This window comes from Struthio camelus, chromosome 1, assembly GCF_040807025.1.
Source record: "Struthio camelus isolate bStrCam1 chromosome 1, bStrCam1.hap1, whole genome shotgun sequence".
NCBI lineage: Eukaryota > Metazoa > Chordata > Aves > Struthioniformes > Struthionidae > Struthio > Struthio camelus.
Genome location: NC_090942.1, coordinates 60,604,135 through 60,627,541, shown reverse-complemented (window position 1 = coordinate 60,627,541; position 23,407 = coordinate 60,604,135). Strand labels below are relative to the sequence as shown.

At 39.0% G+C, this 23,407-nt stretch overlaps 1 protein-coding gene across 5 annotated transcripts in view; it reads right to left on the bottom strand.

Annotated features, from left to right (window-relative positions):
* Nucleotides 1-23,407, bottom strand: part of LARGE1 (LARGE xylosyl- and glucuronyltransferase 1) — a 293,776-nt gene that overhangs the window by 129,798 nt on the left and 140,571 nt on the right. For all 5 annotated transcript variants that reach the window (XR_011141149.1, XR_011141148.1, XM_068943748.1 and 2 more), the window contains 3 exons: nt 22,793-23,094; nt 16,417-16,499; nt 5,735-5,858 (listed from right to left, as the gene is read on the bottom strand). Coding sequence is in view for 3 of the 5 variants with exons in the window: in XM_068943748.1 (XP_068799849.1) it covers nt 5,735-5,858; nt 16,417-16,499; nt 22,793-23,094 (509 nt within the window). In the remaining 2 variants the exon portion in view is untranslated. The remainder of the gene's footprint in view (nt 1-5,734; nt 5,859-16,416; nt 16,500-22,792; nt 23,095-23,407) is intronic.

Below are 23,407 nucleotides of genomic sequence, written 5' to 3'. Positions count from 1 at the left end.
GCTTAATCCCAGGATACCAGTCTCTTACAGTTATAAGTCTTAAATTAACAGACAACATCTGTAAATCCTAGGAGAAATTACACAAAAATCTACTACAAAAAACTCTTCCATCTTTGGTACCTTGTCTAGCTAGTAGTCAAAGTCACAGGTTAGACCATTGATAAAAACTAGGTATCACTAAGAACACAACAACTGCTGGAAGTCTGTAAAAGCCACCATGGCTGTCATTCCCATGACAGATTTCTGACTGACCACACTAATTTCTACAGAACTAGATAGTCCTTCCTTTAATTGCAGACTGTTTCGAATGGGCACAAAATTAAGATTCAGTGTGATTTTATGTAAAATTATGTTTTCATAGTCTGGATCTGAATAGTAATGGAAAACACTTCTATTTTTTATTTGCAATTGTGCATGGCTTTTTTGTGTGTAAGAGTAATCAGGAGGTCAGAGGAAGTAGTAGTTAGGCTACTCAGTCTGTATGAATAGATTCTGACCACTTTACAAAGGTTCCACTGTGCTGGGGAGTTTGAATTACCATTTGTCTCTTGGTGGATACTGATTTCCTCCCAACCAGTGTGATGGAAAATATCTTGGCTTACAAAAACTGGTTTGTTAATATCCAGTCATTAGCACTGAAAACCTTGGACAAAGGAAGGTTAACATTACACAATTCTTAGCATGCTAGCTTTGTGTCACAACCACAAGCATATTTTGTTATCTGAGATTCCAGCAAATGCACAAAATCTAAATTGTAGTGTGGGAAGAAGTAAATTCAGGTCTAAAACTAGTCATGCAAGCTATGAAAAATCTGTACAATGTTTGGTCTATAGGCTTTGTTTTTTTTAAAATCTGCAGTTCATATTTTTTCTTTTTTTATTTATGCTTTAAAGAAGATAGGGAAAGGGCAGGAAGAACAGCAATAGTCAATGTGTATTATTTCAATGACATCCACAGGAAAACAATTTACAGAAAGATGTAAGGTTAGTGAAATGCAGGAGCATTGTAAACCCACCATAACATGACAAAATTTGACCAAAAGCATAATGCTGTAGAGACACTGTAAATAAATACCTACTACTCTTCATCTGAATGTTAACATAAATAGATGCTGTGTTTCACCTCCTGTATTGCATTAATAACAATTAGAACTTCCATGTAAGGGGAAAACAAAGGAGGAAAATATGTCTGCTTTATGATTTTGTATGTCTGCCTCTGAGGTATACAATGAACTACTTACCAGATAATCATGTATTGCCTTTAAACGCTATATAATCTGTATGCAGGGCAATGCAAATACAACGTAATTATTATAATCAATGATAGTCTGCAGATAGTTACTAATCCTGTGGAAATAAACTGTTATGGATGAATAATTCTGCAACATCAAGTGTGACTGCTTGACAAGGAAGATTGTGGAACACTGGAAAATGCTAGTCAGCTTCGTTATTTGAGGCTTTATCAACATTGTTGTCATTGCTGTTACCCTCTGCAGTTCATGCTAACAACCTGTTCCTCAGACATCATCTCACACATTCCCACTTCTTAATAAACTCTTTCCTCCCTTGTTCAGCAGACGGTTATCTGCAGTTCTGTTGGAAGGACTTGCTTGAACATGTTTCCAAAGTTGGTTAATGGCCATATATGATAGATACAGCCCCACCAATGCTACCATATGTTGGAAAAGCTTCCATTGGTAACAAAGAAATGGGATGGCTACTGTAGCTGTTTTTAGTGTCATCTCTTGCACAGATACTCATGAATAGAGTGTTTGTTAAAAAAAAAAAAAAGCTAACCTAATATTGAGATTTTGGCTTAGAGTAATTCCTGTGATGGCAATCCAGACTCTCAAAAAGGACAATCAGTTGCTGTATGGATATTGAAGGGAGTCTCCACTGCAACAGGGCATCTTAGCTGGTTTGAGTGAGACTCCCTGAAACACTCTTCTGCCCAGTTCTTATAATCCAGCTGGCCTGTCATCCTGTCTCTAGCACACGCATGATCCATCATTACATATTATCTTAAACTACATAAATATCACCTCCTAACTGTCGTTAGGTACGTACACGCTGTCCTACATGACCATTTCCACATCCGTAGGAATAGTTTCCATTGACTACTTGCAAGTGTCTTATCTACGTAGAATTGATTATTTTGCAGCAGGAATTGTCTAGGAATCTCTGGTACAACCAATTTCTCCACCTAAGATGTTAATCAACACATTTAAGCATACAAATTGGTCTAGGCACAGAAGAGGTGCCTGGGAAAACCTCTAAACTGTCTGAAATGCCCACTGGGAGAGCTCCTGTAACAATCAGTCAAATATTCATTGTGCAGGTTGCTAGCGGGTCAGTCAAACACCTAGTTTCAACTTGGCCCATTGTCTCAAACAAGTCCATTGTCTCATCTGTGCAGATGACTAGCCTTTGAGTTCCTGCACCATCCAGGGAATAAGTAACTTAAGTGCCATAAGTGTGCACAGATGCACAGCCCTGAGACCCAGCTACACAATGGTTATGACTAAAGAACAAATTTGATTTTCATACTTAAATCTCATAGCCCTTGCCACACATCTATCTGACTAAATGATGTCACTGTTCGACCTAGTGAACTGCCTTCACAGTTCTAATGGAAAAAAGTGGAACTTTTAAGGAGTGATTCACCTCATCCTAAAGTAAACGCCTAAAGTTAGATGATACTGATTCCACAATTTATCCCAGCTTAGTTTTGTCCTCTGGATCGAACCACTGATTTTGAATGACATGAAACCCATAAGGCAGCACTGGTAGTGAGAATCATAGTCTACTGGTTTTGGGAATGAAAAAGGCTGGAATATTGTCCATTAGCAGAGAAGTATGGAACTTTTCACATTTCGTTTTAAGGTCAAATGCTCATTTATTGCAAAAACCCATTCACCATCTCTGCCTTCTAGTTCACAGACCAATTGCAGCACATCTGTGGGCTGAACTGTTTAAAGGGTACGACTTTTCTACTTTACTAGTGATGACAAGACTACGTTTATTTGGGCCATCAACATTCACACACAGCAGGGAAGATTACTGCTCCTTCTACATTATGGCTTCTCTCAGTTCACCTGATGTTGTCAGTGGTCTGTCAGGCAACATCTGAGAAAACAAACCTGCCTCATCTATATTCCACGCATGACACATTTGGTACTGCTTTACCAGTTACTACTTCTGCTCTGGGCAAATATGTTGATCACAAAGGGTTTAATGTCCATACTTCCTTGAGAGTGAACTGACATGAGATTCCACATCTAACAATGAAGTGCTGAAGAACTAGGTGCTAAAGTGTTCCAGATCTTCAGTGTTTAGCTCTGGGCCTTCTTCACATGAGACTGAACTGAAAAACACAATATCCTGCAGCTTCATACTTGCAAATCACAGCTGTAATGGGTTTTCTAGATCAATGTTTTGCTGATATGGTTTTAGGTGCATTGATCAACCTACTTTTAAAATAGATTGTCATCTGCCATGATAAGATTTACTCTCCCACTGAATTTATGAATTTAACACTACTGGCCAATGTATTAACACAATGACTTTTGCCATCTACTGTTACATGCTTCTGGAATAGTTTGCACAACAGATGCATCCTTCTTTCTTTTATTTAAAATTCAAGGAAGATAATTTTCAGTTTCCAGTTATTTTGTGAGACGCAGTGCAGTAATAACTACACCTAGTATAGTAGGTCCCAAGTTGAATGACAGGGCTAATGTGGTCATATAAAATGAAGCTACACTGTCAAGTAACTTTCCATTTTGTAGTCACAGCCATATGTGGCCACACAGATTTGGAAGTGTTACAATGCAGGCCATACTGAGTGGAACCAGTATGAACTCTGTGCAGTTATGGAATGACTCAATTCCTGGTAGCACACCAGGTACCAGGCCTACATTTCAAGGATGCCTATTGCTAATTACTAACTGCATGCAGCATGTTTAGTTAATGGGGGAAAGTTGTACTGGCAGTACAGTTCAGAATCTGAACAGCTTCTCAGGTAAGGGAGAGCTTTTAAGCACAGATCTCCCTTGCGGTTAGTGGTAAGACAATGAGGAGAGAAGCCAGGTTATGCTGGAGGTGGCTACCAATGCCTTAGTAGAACAGGCTGTTATAATCACTGAACTGGATGTTTAAAAGAAATGCATCCAGCAAGCTCCCATCCCAACTATGGCTAACCTTTCTCTTGGAAATGCTGTTGCCTTGGCTCAGCTCCATGGCCAGTTCTCCTCCTCTTCTTCCTCATCCGCTATCCTGTCCCCCAAACAAAATAGGCATTTCCCTGGCCCTACCCTTTTGTTACTCCATGCCTCTTCCGAACAGGCTGGTATTATTTGGCAGCCCCCACTTCTAGAGAGAAAATAAACACAGGCTGCATGTGGTGCAGGATGACCATAAGCAGCTGTGACACCTCACAAAATTAAAATTCAGTCGTCTTCTCTAAATTTTAAAAGGAATAGCATTTTATCTGCACAACATTTTTGCCTATAAATCAGCAAGTTGGGGATCACTGAAGTGAGGTCTCTTGGTTATTATTTACTTAAGTAGATTGGCCCACACTCAAATGACCAGAAGGAAAACCGTAAGAGGTCTGCCTTGCCCAACTGAGAGGCTAATTAAGCACTGTGAAAATCCTACGGTTTACAAAAAAGCTCATCTAATATAGACATGTACAAGACTTAGAAGAACACACCTCCTTCTTGCTTTAAAGCTATAAAGAACAGAAGGAAAATCTTATAGCTAATTAGGTTAATATCTGCTTATTCCTTCATGTAGGAGGAACAGTGAAACAATGAAAATAGCTACAAATGAAATATTTTTCTCAAGGATTATTCTTCCCCTTTACTAGCTCTTTCTACAACATTTTGTACTCAAGAGTCTACCAAGTGGTGTGCTTTGAATTTACCTTAATTAGCAGAGCAATTTGCAAAATTTTGTTTTTCCCTTGTTTCGGGATGTTGCTCGTATTTAGCCCTGAACAGTCTGATATGCTGTACAAATTATTGCCACCAATTCCAAATGCTAGAATTTGAATTCTTCACTCTACCTCCACAGCAAAAAAAGTGCAGCTCGGAAATGCAGTGCTGTGCCTGTGATCTAATTTAAAGTGTCCAACACTATGAAAAGATAATTACTTTATCCTTTGGGTAAGTTATTATTTTTCCCATGGAGCTTTCCCTTCTTCCCAGTCACTCCTTTCGAAAGGGCATCCAGATAAAGCAGGTAGCTATTTCAAAATGTAATACTGATACCTCTTCAGAGTGTGTGTTGGCTCTGGCACTCTGGCAAAGACCAGAGTGCATGGTGTTACATGTCCTTGCTTAGAGGAAAGCAGGGAGGCTGAGTGTTTCCAGTAACAGCCTGGGGTTTACTGAACGAGATACTTAAGATTCTACCACTGCTACTAGAAAGAAGCATCCCTAGCAAAACATAATGTGGTCAAATGCAATTCAACCTGGGCAACCAGAGCCCTCTCGATAGCAGGCAAAATTCTAAGCTGCTAAACAATATATTCCATTAACAGAGAAACGACACTGATTTTAGAAAGTCAATATCTTTTAGTTACATTTAACTGAGGACACAATCATGTGGGTTAGGATTATTTTTAACCAAGGAGAACGTAGTGTCCCCCACCCCAATCCAGACAGATGAATAAAAAGGGGATAAGATGAAACCAGAAGTGCACGTGTAACATGTGTTTCGTCTTTCCTTACCTTGAGCTCATCTGCATCGTAGAAGTCTATGCGCACAGCAGGGACCATCCACGTCTGGAACAGAGTTGCCAGGATCTGTTTGGCAATTGCATCTGCAATGAGGTGGAAGTGGAGTGGGTTTCGCCTGATACAAGAAAGGAGAGAAAGGCATTGGTCCAAAGGTTTCTAACTCTTATTGCAAGAGAACATCGTCAGAAAATATAAAGCTTTAACTATGTCTAGAGTTGCAGGATAAAACGTACAGCATGTTTGGTGGTACACCCTACTCTCGTGGCCAAGATGCTGATACACTGTTACAATTCAAACACGATAATACCAGAAATACTGGACCAGTTTCCGGATAGTTGTAAATAAATATAGTTCTTTTGACTACATTGGAACGCGATGATTTATAACAGCTCAAGATCTGGTCCCTTCTACCAAGTCTTTAAAAGATAGCCAAGTCAATCCCCCTTTGGGGGCTTGAGCTGTGAAAGTGATTACTCCCAGGTTTCTAGGGCAGCTGGTAATTTAGCTCTGTGGTAAAAGCAGTTGTCTCTGGAGAGGTGGGGGTGGTGGGGAAGGTTGAAAAATTATCATCACCTAAATGAGGTGACATTCCAGGACCACTGAGTTTGCATGCACCACTTCTTCAGCGCAAACTTGGGGTATCAATAGCTATCCCGTGGTAACCTAGAGCTAAATGTCCCAAGAGAGTGCCTTCGAGCCACCAAAATAATGAACGGCTTCAAGAAACTGACTGGAGACTGTAAATCTCCCCACCACATCCTTGTTTCTAAGAGGGAGGAAGGGCTGAAGAAAAACAGGAATAAAGAAAATGTTTTATTTTAAAATCTCAGATTTAGGTTCATCTCTATACTCATATGATTTGGGCTAAGTCAAATGCTTTGAAAAAGGATGAGTGATTAGCCAATACCAATAAGAGTGGCAAGGTCTGACAAAACATATGGATTTTTCTGTAAACATGTGAGCTTTGACATTACAAACACTATGTTTAAATCACTTATCCTTGCTTCTCTCTTTGAGGAAGGGTAAGCGACATTCTGATCTTTATTCAGCTTCTGTGATAGGAGTATGAAAACCTGCCAGTAGATCTTGGTTATGATCTGTAGTAAAAAGGGAGTCTTCCATGTTTATCCCTAGCTTAGCAGCTTTCACAATCAGCAGAGAAGGACAGGAGTTTGCAAAAGCCAGGAAGACGACAGATGGTCCATTTAGCCTTTGGCATTGGCTCAACCTTCCTTTGATCCCTAGGGAGGAACAGTGGAGTCTCATTTCTGTGAAATAAGGGAAAATGGGTGTACTTGTCAGGTGATATTTTTCATCTAAAAAAGAGGAACATTTAAGTTTTAGAGGCTGGTTAAGGTGGAAGATGACTGATGCTACTACATTCTGCTGTGTGAACTTAAAGAAAGGAAATCTATATCGGTTTATGCCAACACACTTCTATTATACTTTTGGGATTAACCCAAAAGATCAAGGTTATTTCTTTCTCCATTTCCTGCCTTAATGAACAATATATGCTTTTCTCTTTAATGCTACTCCATTCTGCTTTAAAGAGTAATACTGTTTCACACTGAATAAAGTCCACAAGAAAACACAAAAATACATATAATGGTTTATAGTATCATAACACACCTCTCAGCAGAAACAGATTGTTGTAATAACAGTAAGCAATGTATGGCCTGATTTTGCAGTGTTAGAAATACTGCACATAACAACCAATCCAATACCCAGTGATTTCAGTGAAGCTGCTCTATTGGTTGCAAGAGGATCAAATTACACGCTTGTAGGAAAAGCAGAAGAAGGGCAGGTCAGAAGCTTTATGTGTGGATTAACCACCCTGATGGCAGAATAAGCCCACAGCTCCACCTTCAGCTGATGCGAGTTCAACAGTATCCAAAGCACTAAGCCACAATGTCCTTTCCAAATAGACAAAGGCTTTTTTAATCTCCAGCATGATCTGGAATGGGCAGGGGAGAGGGAGTGTTGTAGGTTGCCAGCTGCTGAGCATCCCATTACCATCCCAAAGGGATCACATCAATTATGTCTGCTTCACCAGCCCAGCAGGAGAGCAGAAGAGGACATCCTGGCTCATGCAGATTCCGCAGTAACCAGGCACCTTGCCAAGAAAAAAATCGGGGAATAACAGTGATCAGGAAATGCATTTCATTAGCAGAGAAAGGGCCAAGAGGAACAAAGGTACAAAATCAGTGGATCTGGGTACTGGCAAAGAAGTATCTGAAGGCAAATACATGTAGAATATCAACATACACATTCCATACAGGTCCCTCTGCTCAGCAAGGGTTGAGTATAGGGGTTGAGTGTTTAGGAGGAAGTATTTCCCAGTTGGTTTCCTTTTGTAATTTCTTTTCTTTCTTCAGGGTCATTTATCCATATATTACAAAGTAGAATACGAAGAGGAAAAATCAGTTAAAAATAAGAAAGCCACATACTCTTTTAAATCATCATTTAGTTAAAGGGAAGTGATACAAAATATTTGGGGATAAAATATACCAGGTGAAAAGATAAAATTCCGATATAAAGACACTCAGATTTTCAGTAGTAGTTTATACTTATCCGAATGACCCAGAGTGTGTGAAACTTAAATGGGAGCAAGTGGGTGACATTTTCTTTAGTTCAGCGCCTACTGGGAAAAAGAAAGGAGTAGTTGTACTCTTACACAAAAATCTCTTTCAAGTTGTTAGCCTCATGGTAAAGATTCAGCTGGAAGGGAAGAATGTATCAGAGACAAAGCAGAAAATTAACACTTATAACAATGTATCTCCAAAACCAAATAGCGACCCACTGACATCTACAACAAAATATGCATCAGCCACAGAAAAAAATCTTACTCCAGAGGAGATTTTAGCTATGTGGACTGTGATGTTTGAGTGCGGTGCTAGAAGGGAACAGAGCATAGACTCAAACCTGGAAGACTTTCTGAAGGTAACAGTACTGGCAAACAGACAGATGACATCTTTTACCTGTTATGGTATCTGCAATACACTAAGCCTAAAAGACACGGATTGCTTCCAAGTGTTTGTGAAACTAATACAGAAGCCTAAAGATCAAACACCATGCACTACAAGAGTTAATGCTTTAAGATCAGAAACCTTTCTCAAAAGACATGAGATAGGGGTGTCTCCTTTCCCCTTTATCATTTGTCAACATGACTGAATCATTGGCTGTGAGAATTAGAGGTGACAATCGAAGATATTGTGAAGGACTCCACTAAGAGCTACATTTTAGTAGACTTGGATCTTCTGCTGTACCATTTGGAGCCAGTAAAACTATTCCATCCTTCAGACTGGTCTTTTTCAAGGACAGAGACATTTTGGGAAACAAGGTTTATAAAACTGATATCAAATCATATTACTCCTATGGTAAGTTAAGGGATAGTCAGGTGGAGAGCTGTCCTTCGCATGCATTTAGCAGCTACAGTTCAAAAATTTTGGGAAGGGAGGGAGAGAAAGCTGTGTCTTTCAGAAGGAGACTTGAGAGCCCGTCACTTGGGTACAAGGATGGGTGGTAAGACCTCTGAAGATCTTTTAACTAGCAGTTGAAGACAGTGAAGTTTGCTAGAGGAGGTTGAGCGTATGATAAAGGTAGATTAAGTTACGGAAAAGATTCGTATGCTGTGGTTTCTGTAATATGCCCCTGTAATATCTGGGGCATAGATGGGATAACCCCACAGGACCCTTCCAGTTCTCTGAGCCTCAGGACTTTGGTGCAGGACAGATTTCTTGGGTTGAAGGTAGCCTGGAATGAACTCTCAGAGATATGGATGACTAACACAAACTTCCTCTTCTCCCACTCCAATTGGGAAGTGGACTTTGACTTCACCTGCTTTAACCAACTCAAAGCACAGCTGTGTATTGTGTTTCTTCTTAATGTGTTACCCATTCAACTCACTGGACATGTTATGAGAGTAAATGAACTACACATAGCAGAAATTGGTTACATCATGTAATACACTGCTAGAAAGCACAATACTGTGAATGATGTCAGTATATTAAACTGTACGGAGCAGTAGAGGTCAAAACGTGACAATTTCGATAAACTGCTTTTAAAAGATTAATAGATTTTGAAAAATTCCCAGTTTTCACGTGAATCTGCAAGTTAGGGAGGCAAGGTTTCTAGTGTACCTGGTTCCAGAGCAGACAGCCCTGAAACTCTGAACCCCAGGTTTTCCAGATTCCTTACTATAGACACAGATATTGAAACAGCCAGAGAATTTCTCTCCAAGTCCAGACAACTACCTATGTCATTTTACTTCAAAGATTTTGAACATCTGAATTTTCACCAAATACCACTTTTCACAGTTTCTGCTACATGGAAAATGCTGACATGCTAATATCTTAACGTGAAAGAAAGTCATTTCAAAACGTGGGCATTTCCCATCAAATGGAAACTCAATGTTTCACCACGCGATTTAAAAAAACACAAATATTCATATATTGTTTCCACTTATCTTAAAAACAAACCACTATTTGACAATGTAAACCGTATGTAAAAAACAGATATTTATTTTCTTAAATGGCTTTTCTCAAAAGTGAATGAAAAGAGATTCTGGCCAAGATTTTCAAGCATGGATGCTTAAATATAGGCTTTTAGGTCTAAATATAGGAACTTAAGTGAATGCTCTCATATTCAGAAATGCTGAGGTCCTAAAAAGTCTAGTAAAATGAACAGAAGTCACTATTTTTAAAAAATAGGCTATGAATTTAGGAACCTATCCTGAGGTACTCATTTCTATAGATTTTTTTATCATAATGTTTTATTTTTACATTTCAAAAACTTCTTATTCCTCACCAGAGTTTTGATCGCCTCAAGCATTTGTGGCTCATTCTTTTGGAATAGCCATTGCCACAGAGTAAAATATAAAAATTTAAAACTGAAAAGGGAAGTAGTGAACCAAGACTCACTCTTCCCTTCGGTATTATTCCATAGCTCAATTGTCAGCAATTCAAAAAACAGCTGCTTGGTTGCGTGACTTTCTCTCTGCGACAGAGGAATTTTATTTTCTAAGAATATAAAAAGTTCAGCAGCCCAGGGGGCGTATTTCCAAAATCTATACATTCTTAGGGGAAGCACAACAAGGTAATACTTTTTATATCTGTAACAAATGGTTACAAGAACTTCAAATAGAAATTATAAAAGACAGCTTGGGAAAAAAATCTTTTCCAAAGCCCATATGACAATCCATCTCATATGGGGAGAATTTCAATGGGAAAATCATTACAGATTTTTCATATCCCCTTCTCATTCAGGAATGATTAAAATGCTCCCCAAACTGTTGGAGAGATCTTAAAAAGGCACAAGCTGCCTCATTCGTGGATCTTGTTTTGTGTCAACCTATAGAAGCACTCTGGATATCCACTAGAAATTTCATGGCTAGATTTTTTTTTTTTAACAGTGCTTTCTCTGTTATATCTGCATTGTTAGGACAGCTAAAAAATACAAAAAGATGTGTATATAATTAATGCATCTATAGTAGTGAGAAACCAGATCACACATAGAGTTTTTGCTAGAAGAATCTCCCATAAAACAGACTGACACGATAGAAGAGATGGAAACAATGAAAGAGGTTTTAAAATCCCAAATTAACTCCATTAAAGCAAAGCGGTCTCCATGGAATACAGCTATTAGATTACATAAGCTTTAATTACCAGCCAGTGTTGACTTGTGGCTCTTACTTGGAAATTCCATGTCATCCTTTTTATTTAATTTAGATTTTCTTTTGGTTTGTATCTTATTCTCCTTGTTCTAAGAAAAATCAGTTTATTATTCCTAGATCAATCTGTAATACAGTTTGAAGTCCTAACCTTGAAAACAGTTAATATATATGCTTGATTTTAGCTTGTGAACAGCCTCCTTAAAGCCAAGAGGCTACTTCATATAAGAAAGCATTTAGCTTTGGCTTTGTTTATACTATGATCTCCCATCACCATTGCTATCCTACCATTGCTTTAGGATAGATGCAGGGTGCAGCTACAGAAGTAGTGACAACCACTTTCCCAAACCAGATAGGCTATGCCAAAAAAAAAAAAAAGTCACTGTTGCTGGCATACAACTGCCTATATACAGGGGAGTTCGCTGGCAAGGCAGTAGTAGCTGGCAGGAAAGAGAAGTTAATTTTTCACAGATTCTCACATTGACCTAACTGTCAGCAACATTTTATAATTGTGCAATTTTGGCCTTTCTTCGTTCCCTAATGTAACACGGTGTTTAGCATGTTTAATGTTTTCCCTAACGTAATATGGTGTCTTTGGAAAAGAGAAGAGAACATTAAAAATAATTTTAGCTTTTATTCAAGTTAAGAGTTACCTAAATTAAGATGGGAATGAACTTTGTGATACGAAGATATGCTTCTTTAGCTTCTTCTGCAGCACTCCAAGCTTTACAATTTTCAGAAAACATTGAAAAGGACCAATATAACTTGGCCCAGCTGTTGCAGAAGTTCCAATGAAAGTCATAAGCCACAAGACATTCTTCTGAAAATGAAATGCAGATGCTTTTGGAAAGAATACATACAGTCTTCCCCAAATGACTCAATATTTTTAATTTCTAGTGTTTAGTCTTTTGCCTTGGGAAAACTAAACTTAAGCTGCACTCAGAGCACAACTATATGAGCTTGAGAGTACCAAACTCGTTCAAAAGAGATAATTTTTCACCCCTGCAACAGATTTATAAAATCTGTCATAATTAGAAAATAGATGCCCAAGATGGGAAAGCAGAAAAGTTGCAGGTATGGACTGAGGGCTCATGCTAAAAGCTTCCCTCTGTGCAGATGTTCCAATGCATATTTATCAGAGTCCACACTATCTGCAGTCCACACTGCAAAGTCCACATTTCAGCTTTGCTGAATCTCCCCTTGAGAACAGCCTTGTCAGGTATGCCAAACCGGGTGTTAAAAGCTGCTGGGATTTTGTGGCTTGAACATACGTTTTCTAAAGACAAAACTGAAATCAAGCTCCTGTTCCACTGGGAACGAAATGCATTTTTGAACTATGGTATTCTCATAAGAAATCCAACACACCATCCCCTTCCTCCTCCTCTTTCTGGTCCCTGGAGCCTGAAGACAGATATAGTTTCTCAAATTGCTTGGACAAGTAGCTTGCCTCCGTCTCATGATACGTATGGTATGACTAGAATCAGAAACCTGCTTTAGACCTGGCAGAGGAAGACCTAGAGAGAGCTAAAATATTCAATATACAGGATTTGCTGTACAATAATGCAAGAGAGGATATAGCACCCCCCATCCATACAAAATCCTGCTGTTTTCACCCAGCATTCCTGCTGTCTTGTGTCTTTCTGTCCTGCACTCTAGCTTAAAGTTGGGGATATAATATGTTAATGCACATGGGGAAGAGGACGAGACTGGTATGGCCTCCTTTTCCCAGAATGTTTCTACAGACTGAAGTAGGCAATGTAGGGACCTCTTTTTGTATCAAAATACACAGAAATACTCAGCTAAAATATGCTTTAATTACTAAATTGGAAGGAAATGCTAATAAAAGCTTGCGTGACATCTTTGTGAATTTCAGACAGATTCACTGAAATTAGTGCTCTTACAACGAACACCAAATGAAATACAGCAGGAACAGACAAGGACATTAAGGATGTTTGCTTTAGGGCCAGCTGCTCAATTAGCAAATTGTGTTCAGAGTGTTGTAGGGCAGGACTGCGGTGTAGTGGCACTGTTGCCTGAGGAAAACCTACACTGTGTCTGCCCATGTAATAACTTGTGTTTTCTACACAAGCTTCTTTCGATTATACAATAGATTCTTCACACACTTTTGTTACAGGCAAACTCTGCTCCTGCTACATCAGGTTCAGCTGAACATTGATCATCAGAAACTTCCAAAAAGGAAGAACAAATTCTCTGTGACAATATATGTGGAAGCACTTTTGTTCTGCTTGTGCGAAGATATACTTGAGATCGAATGTGGTGATCCTATACATGGAGGACTAGTAGCCTAGCGTTAGAGTAGAACAAGTTAAACTCCGCTCCACTGCCAACACGTAGTACTTTTAAATGTCTGTTTTGCCTGGCAGTGTCAGCCAAGATACATTCCCTGGTGCACATTTAGGATTTAGAAAGAGAGATGTTTCCCTGCTCACTTTCACTGATGATCCTCAAGTCAGACAGTGAACCTATTACTGATGTCATGAAGTATCCAGCATCTGCACCAACTATTTCCTTCTCTCCTAAGTCATTCCTCCTAATGCGATATTATGACCTGTCTTCATCTTTCTTTCCCACAATTAAACAGATCCTAGCAACTGAAAGAAGACTTCTTTCCAATCATCCTACTTGTTTAATTAGGATGCATACCAGTGGCATACCAGTTTCCAAGATAATATTGTTTACATGGCAACCAGTGCAAGGAACCTCGGTTTAAACTTGAATCAATTTTCAACTGAGGATATCTGGCATGTTTGTGGTATATTCTCCAGCCTTCTTCACCATTCCATTCCAAAAAAAGGGATCCAAGAAAGGAGAGTTCCTGAAACTTTGGTCTCTGCACATATAGCCATAGCATCAATTGCCTGCATTTTCTAGAAGATAAGTAAAAAAAGTCTGCATGAAGCTCTGTTTCTTTTTTGAGAACTCCTTCCCTTTCTAGTAGACATTTTAATGCCTAGTGAGAAGAGCTAGTTCTAAGCAAGAATTGACTAAGAATTTTTCTTTAATTATGTTTAGAGCAAACAAGCTAGATAGGTTACCTTGAATGTAACGGACTGCAATAAAGTTTCATTAACTATATTGGACTTTATCTTGATCAGTTCTGCTGAGCAAGAAAAATCCTTTGAGATGAGCAGTATTGCTAGCCAAACAGCAAGTATGTTCTTGACAAGGGCAGGCTCCACCACGTTCAGAGATACCAATGTTACTCTTCTTTGTTTTACTTTCATATTTTTAATTAAATATATTTCCCAGATTATTTATGGCAGAATTGTTTATAAATTTTTCAGCTGAATGGCTTAAGTAATACAGATATTTCATTTATCACAAGGAGACTGCTTAAACTTTTGGGCTACAAGATTCCTATTGTTTATAGAGCATCAGGAAACAAAGAATATTTGAATCGTCTCAAAATGGAGGCAAGTACTAGGAGAGAAAAATGCCAAGAAGCTAATCACTGGGAAAACTCATATCAGCATAAAAATGCACATTTGCAAAAAACAAAAATCCTAGAAACAACAATCAAAGACAAGACAACCCACAATCCCTGGAATATAAAGCCAGTTTACACTGAATAATTCAGAAGTTTAATCAGAAAATGATATAGTTTTAAAATTTAACAGTATTTTAATATGCAAAAAAAATCCTCACAAAACATCACAAAAGCCTTTACTGTTGTTTTGATTTTGTTATTATTATGTTAGCATTGTTTTCCCTATTCCTAGCCCTTTGTTATGCTCATCTTCTGGGAAGTACTGCAAAGACTATACGTTAATAATGAAAGTTGCTCTCATATTTTGGAGAATTTCCCCCCTCTACCACCTTTCCACCTCCCCCTCAGCCAAACTCTTAAAATAATATTGGTTGAGTCATTTCTACACTGTACGAGGTGAGCATTTGAATTATCTGGTGAAGTTTATAAAAAATGGGCAAAAGATACTATGGTGCACAAAAACTATTGCACACAGAGCAACTGCTAACACTGTTCCAGCAGGGGATCCAGGCAAACGTAAGGAGCAAGGTGGGGGACATTTACGCTCCAGAACAGGTATGTGTAATAAGATATTAGCATGTGAACAGAACAACAGTCATCCTCACTGCTATAAAATATCATTCAATATGAAGTGATGTATTGAAACTACCTCCTTAGCAAACTCATTATGCTCTAAGCTGATTTTATTAGCCTATTCGTGCTGTTTGAGTTAAACAGTTTGACTAGCGTCTCACTTTCCCATTTTGATCCACTTTCTGCACCACTGTTGGAAAACATCTCCTGAGATACTTTATTAAACTGGACAAGGGACATATATGTACACCCACACACAGTTTAACAACATTTCACTTTACTGGAACTTTACTCTTTATTAAGGGAATTGGCTATTTTCTCTTCATTGGACATTTTTGCCTCTAGATTTTGGGATCTGACTGTGCTCCATGTGTTAGAACCATGCTGTGAACCCCCGTGAGGGGCTCCAAGTGGCCCTTTCAAAGCCAGAATAGATAATCTGACCTTATGGAAATAATAGTGACTATAGGAACAGGTTTACCTTGGAAAATAAAGGTCTAAATGGGAAGCTGGGATAGTCAGGTAAACCATGTATATTTATGTGTACGGCTTTCAAATTACTATCTACACCTCTGCCATAAACCGGTACTAGAACTAGAATGAATATGATGATGTTATTACAATTATTATTTTACAGGATCCAGGAGCAGGTAGATACTTTACAATACAGAGAGGTGTATTCTCTATTCCCACAAGACAGCAGAGGTAGCAGCTGGATATCAGATACCTAGCGTTCACTGTAGAAATCTTCACTCAGGTGGAGCTATTTCTAGAGGTCATAAATTTCATGTTCCTTTCCCTCCAAAGAAAAAGCAAATTGGGAAGGGAATCGGACTTGCTTTTGAAGCAAGAGGGTACATGCAGCAAGAGCTTATTTAGCCATAATCAGATATACAATATACAACAAAGGAAAGCTACCTTTACCTGTGAAATAAGACGGACTTGACAAGTGTGACAACATCCCGACTGGCATTGTACCCTGCACAAACAATGGCAACGTGGATGGTCTGCAAGAGAAAAGGAACAAAAAGAATACAAATTTAAGCCTGCTCCTGTACTCTATCATTCATTAAAGAGAACATATATATGCCAGTGCTATTATTTAATGCGGCGATTGTTAAAGATTTGAGTGGGTGTTTTACAGCTGTTTGCAGCCCACTTGAGGCAATTTGTTAAAAACATCTTAATTGAGTTATAACACCATCATCATTCCAAAGTCATTACTGGCCCTAAATTACATCAGATGTCTGAACAGAATTGCATTTATTAGCTAAGAGCATATGTGTGTGTGTGAATTTACACAAACACACACCCATTAGCAGCACACAGAATTCTGAATATGCAAAAACAAAGACATTGTTTAACCTTCTGAACCAAAGTTTAAAAATATTTTTAATTATAAGCAAATACACTCGTAGAAATTATGTGTCATTTCAATCTTAGGGATAGCTATTAAAGAGAAAGTGAGTAAGGTCTGATGGATGAGAGCATGAGTGGGACAATTGTTTTGCCCAGGGCTGGGTGCATCTCATTGATAAGATAGGACAGTACCTGTGAAGCCAGGTAGTCTCTTCTCTGCCTGTGACTAGTAGCATGGGCTGTACTGGGCAGTGTTAATGTAAAGTTAAATACAGTTCCCTACCCCCGACTCTAATTTTTCCTTATTCTGTGCCTTCTCTCTTTTAATCTGAAGTGGAGATTTACTCATGGGTTCAAGAGGGAAGGGAAAAATGGAAAGGTGCTACTAGTCATTATTATTAAGGTTGTAAGTAGTAATTTGAAAAATGATGTTAAGTTACTCTTCTCTGGTTTTAGAATTAGCCACTGCTATTCCCTGAGGAGAACAGAAAATTAATCTCAGCAGATTTAGACTTCAGCTTCCATACTCTTCTGTTTCTTAACGGTCATAGAAACAAAAGAGAGTTCACCATGCTGGCAGCACAAGGCTGTGATCAAGGACACAGCTGTGAAACTGCAGGGAAGACTCATTTGGCTTCCATTTGAAGCTTGGTTAGCTAGTTTCTCATATACAGCTCTCATTTTCTGCAGAAAGCCCACTAAGCAGAGAACAAATAAGGAATTCTGCCTCCGCATGTAGTCACAGATTCCCAATGTCTGACTTGTAACAGGAGCAGATTTACACAGAAGGTGGCATGTGCTGGAGATGTCTAAAGAGTCCATAGCCCCATCCATTAACACTGCCTTGTACAGGGCACAATATGAATCATAAAATCGCCAAGCGGCTGCTCCATTGTGCATTCCCCACGTGAACATTGCAGCTGTCTCCAGGCCTAGTATGCCTCACAAGCTGGGAAGATCTGAGGTTTTTAGAGGACTTGAATTAATAAGGCAACCGTCTGTCCAGAGAGGGGTGAAAAAGAAAAGATATTGCAATACATTTTGGGAGCAGTGCTGTGAGGTATTCAGCACTTTAAACTCGTGTTGAAGTCAATGGGAGTTGAGCATGCTCAGCACTTTGCAGAAATTGTTTCTGTGCTACTCTCTTGTGACAAAAACAGAGGAGAACGGAGGCTACTCTTACTAATGACTGTTATTACAGCATAGTCTGTATCATACATACAGGCAGGGGTCCTGTGGCAGGTTCCTGACACTGCCATGCACTGCCTTCTCTCTGGTTGCCTCTCAGGCTTTTCTCAGGCTTTTGGAAGAGCTAAGAACCTTCACTTCAATGCCAATTAAATCGAATTAGGTGAGAATGGTTTCATTCTACTTTAAACACTTCACCTGGAGACAATGGACCAGACATAAGTATTTTATAGGTTTTGACAGAACATCACTGTCATATCACTGTCAACATCACTTTGTATTATCTATACTTGCTAGAATAGTGTTCCTCATAGTCTTCTCTTCCACCTCACCAGTTCCTCCAAAATCAGAAAGTTTATTCTGTCAGGGACTTGCTCACATCTGTTTTTGCTCTCCTAAATCAATTTGTTTCAAAATTGACAGTACGTTTTCCCTGGTGTCTTTTAGCCAGTACCATTGTCTTTCGGCCAGGGCACAGTGAGAAGACAGCACTTGCTGCTCTGCTGAATGTCTTCTTCCAGTTCAGAGACAAAGCAATCCACATACCTTCTGCTTAGCCTCTCTGTGGTACCTGATACTATTTATCACTTCTACTCCTGCCTATTATCAGATATAGGAAAGAACAATGATCGTCAAAGAGAATGGAAACCCAGTCCTATTCTTCCAAAGCTTTTGCCTGCAGTATGCTGGCAGACTGTTCCTGCCTTTTTCCTGACTCACTTTCCTTCCCCTTGTTGTTTAACCATTGAGCAAAATCAATGGAAAAACTGATGAGGCAACATGAGGTCAACAACCTGAACCGCCTGCAGACTTTTGCACCCTTATGAAAACAGCATTATCTCCGGTTTTCTACATGTTTGTCCCAAATCCATGTTTGGATGGAGAGCAGCTGGCTGTAGCGAAACCTGGGCAAGACCTGGCAGTGCTGGCTGGAAGAAGGAAGCACTTCAGAGAACTTGCAACTTCCTGAGTACACTACTAGAAGCATCTGCTTTCAGATTATAAAATGAGTCAGCAACCTCACAGTCCTCTGAAATTCCTCATTCTCCTTCTGCAGCTGGCTAGAAGATTGCATTGTACTCCCATCAGAACCGGCCACCGTGACTCAACCATTCACAACCTCTGGACTCAGTTACTGCAACTAACATCTAGGAGTAAAGCCACATAGCCCCAAAATGTTCCATCTTCCACAAAATGCAGCAGTCTGTCTCCTTAGCTCAACATGTGCCTCCAAACATCTCACACCACAGCTCTGAATGTGCTATGTTAGCTCCTCACTGTTTAGAATCAGTGATAATTCTTGTTACAAAACTCTGGCCTGGATATTCAGAAGTCACCGTGGGACTGAACTGAGCTCCTTGAAAGTGTCCATCCCTCTTTCACCACCATTCTGCTACAATGCTCTTTTTAACTCGAATGATAAACATGTTCATCATTAGTAGATGTTGCAAGAAATCTGGACATAGGCCTTGCATAGGATCTGCATTTAGACAACGGAACTCACTGCAGCAGAAGATCGCATGTGGATACATCTTGCTTGCAGAACTCAGAATAACGTCCAATATTCTTCCTCCGGTTTCCTAATTCACTTTTCTCCCATTCAGTTATATTTACAGGTATGAATAGGTAACCAAAACACTGCAGAAGTTAATCAGACTGTTCCTCAGATAGGTTGGGGGTCAAGGACACAACAATAACTATTTCTGATTTTAAATAGTTTGGCGGGAGCATTTGAGCCCAGGTATTGAAAGATATTTAAAGAAGCTAAAATTCTTTAGGAAAGGGAGATTAAATAATACTCGGGTCCATTTTAACATGGTTTAGAAATTATTACTCTAGCCACTATAGACCAGGAAAACTGTTTCTGAAAGCAAAATTTCATCTAAGTCCACTCCGGAGTGACTTTAATGGGAGAAAAGTATCCAAAAATACATTAAGAACTAGTCTTCAGATCCCATGATGATGAGGAATAAAGATGCCTAGATAAAACAGATGTCATCTTTTGTCTCCTCAGACAACTTTTTGGAAGGGTAAAATATTAAGCTTAACAAATTCTAATTAGCTTTTATAGCTAAAAATAATAGTTGGTAAAGTGTTTCATACTCAACAATTTTCCAGTAATACTAACCAGGCATTCTATTGCAATTACTTCTTAACTCTTTATAAATAAATTTTGGAATTTGATTGAGAGAGATTAAAAGCATGTTACAAGCGTGTAAATATGCTACAAATGGTTCCCTGAGGCAGGTGTCATTTGCTTTTTTGTGTTTACACAGTGCTTAAGTTGATGGGGGCCTGTTTTTTGTGGCTTTAAAGCACTACACACTAAACACTATTAAGCAACACTGCTGAGAACAATAACAACACAAAAAAGCCTGTAAAAATGCTGCAGGTCTTTATAAATATTTTGCTCACCTTCTAGACGGTACACTGCTAATTGACCATTTTCTAATATATTAACTCCTTTTGGAATATTTATAAATGCATCCTTCATTCAAATTGAATGCCCAGTTTATGGAGGCATAAGCTGGAAAGATAGGGGGAAGGTATCATAAGAAAGAATCACATAGTTCTGTTAGTTTCCATCAACATCATGGTCGTCTTCTGAAGCCTGCTACTTGCACCCGCATCTGTATAAGGACTACTCTTATACTTCCACAGCTTGTGTTAAAATTATCTCCTACTGGGAAGGCATAACAGGGATCTTCTCCCTCCAGAGAGAAGGTCCTAGACTGGAACTCTTTCTTTTTTCTTGCAATATAATGCTGGTCCATGTTATGCATCAGAAGAACTCTCCTGCGATGCAACAGAGTAGGAAGTGGTGGCTGGAATACAATGAAACCCCTAACTATTCTTCGATACAGATCATACATATTATCACACAGATTATGCTTTATCAGAGATTTAATGTTCATTCACTGTAACTGAATTTTCAAATGTTTTATCATCACTAAAGACCATCTCAAATTAGATTTGAAATGTTAATTTCAGTAAATCCCAAAGAACTGCCTCACTGAAATAAATGATCTAATCCCTAGCACTTTTCATCTCCCTCAGAGCCCCAGTCTTCTTCTCAAGACCTGGTCTCTTTCTACCCAAGTCTTTGACTCTTCTATAATATATGCCAGCGTCAGAAGCTTAAAAAGATTTAGTTTACACCTCTGAACCACTGAAAACAGGGTGAATGGAGTCAAGATACTGCTCTCACACAAATGTGGAACCAGAATCTACAGTAACAGGATAAATAAGATGATCCCTGGCAAATCTGATAATGAGGAAGTTTAATTTTAACTTCCAATGCTGTTACTGAATTACTGAGTGAATTCCTTAAAAAAAAGAAGAAAAAGCTATTTCACTATCAAAATAGTGTGTGGGGAGAGAGGGGGATGGCAAATAAAGTGAGGTTTCGTGTTTTATATAACCATTGCGCCCAGCACAATGCTAACCCCTGCTGAGTAAATAAATTTATTGGCCAAAGACATCATAATCTGAAAGGCCACTTAAACTGTTCCTCCTTTAAGTTGCTATTTTTGTGACCCAAATTGGTTGGTATGTTGAATAACCCAGAAGTGAGATTCAACTCATTGCTGCTTGCATGATAATAAGGGAGAAGTGAGGTTTGTTTACTGATGGCCTGAACCTTCTCTTATTAAATGTAATGTAAAATGCTCATAGGGAGAAAAAACAGACCCTCATTATCAGGAGGAGGGAAAATGAAAAACAGATTCCTCCCTTTCCTTATGTTGGTACTGTTTTCTACAGTACCAGACAAATATGTCCAGAACTGGAAAGCTGTAATTCATTTTTAAGCAATATTTGGTATTTGTCCATGAAATAGACTTTATCGGAAGAGATAATTAGGACTTCTTTTTCTTTCACATTCACTTTCTCTCAACTTTTATCTTCCCAGTGGCACAAAGCAAGATAAAAGGTAATATGGTATTAACCTCTTTGCAAAAATAAACTGGAAGAAGTTATTTTTTATATCTTCGCCACTTAGGATCGACACAAGGTTTTTAAGCAACACTTTCTGTTTCGGGCCTATACATTTTTGGAATAACTGCTATCATTCAAATGCCTGATTACCACATAGCTGGATGACATCCACAAAACTACTGGCATAAAATGAGGGAAAAATAAACCTAAACAACCTCCCAACTCCTTCTTAAAACAGATCTCCAGTTTCATCTCCCTGGCAAGAGACATGACACAGCTAACAGAGCAAGTGGTTCCATAATAGCATCTACATACACTACCGAAAAGTGATTCAAAAGCTCAAGCAGGTTCCACAGCCATGATTTAACTGATAGTAAACTGTTTTAGCAAGATGCACAAACAAGGGAATAAGATTTTTAAAAGCACTGTGCCACTTTCATTTCATTTAGAAACACACAAGGTCAGTTTGCCACAGGTCTATAAGCTCATAGCTGTACTGAAGTCATCTTGGAACAAGACTTTGATTTTTACACCAGATTCAGGCACATAGGAATGAAAAGTAAAAAAAAAAAAAAAAAAAAACTGTCCATAACTGAAAAAGACATTCAAGTGCACATTAAGTATTTCTAAGGGGAAAAAAAAAAGAAGAAAAAGAATAATTAACAATTATCTTAAAAGTAGTGCCCATCAGCCCTTAAGGGGCTATGAACATAGCAGAACCTTTTGGAGGGGAGAAAGACAGGGATCTGCAATGTCTTTAAAGGATCAAATCTGTCACGCTTTGTTTCTGGCAGATTTTTTTTTTTTTTTTATTTACCTCACATTTTTCCACTGCTGGTTGCTGCCCGCATTCAGAGCTGTTCCCTGCCACAATGCCAGCCCGCAGGCTCTCACTGTCACCTGTCCCCTCTTCCATGGAGTAGGTTTTGGAGTGGTTGCCATGATGGTGTGAGGGGCCTCGACTCTGTGCCAGGCTGAGCTGCTTGCGAAGCACACGGTTCTCCTCCTCCACCTCCCGCATGCGGACTTCCAAGCTCTCGCGCTCCCGCTGGCTCGAAGCCGCGTAACGAGGACTGTGGGGCTGCGATTCAATTGGAGACAGTGACACTGGCTTTCCATCTGCAAGAGATGGAAACAAAACGCTTCTTTTAGAATATACTTCAAGTTGTGTTTCTCCTCAACATCAGCATTGTGATGCAGGGATGTATTTGCAACGTAACCAAATTTTATACGGACCAGGAACTTAAAAGGAACAGTTAAGAATATGCTAAACTTCAGACAAATGCTGAAGTTCTACAAGCTTCAGGTCCCACTAATTTCAAAACCGCACTAAAAGATAAGCATGTGCTTCTTTTGTTCTGCACTGAGCTGCTTGCCAGGCTCTGGTCTGGGAAGACAGTCAAGAAGAGAAGGATTTAATTCAAGGACAATT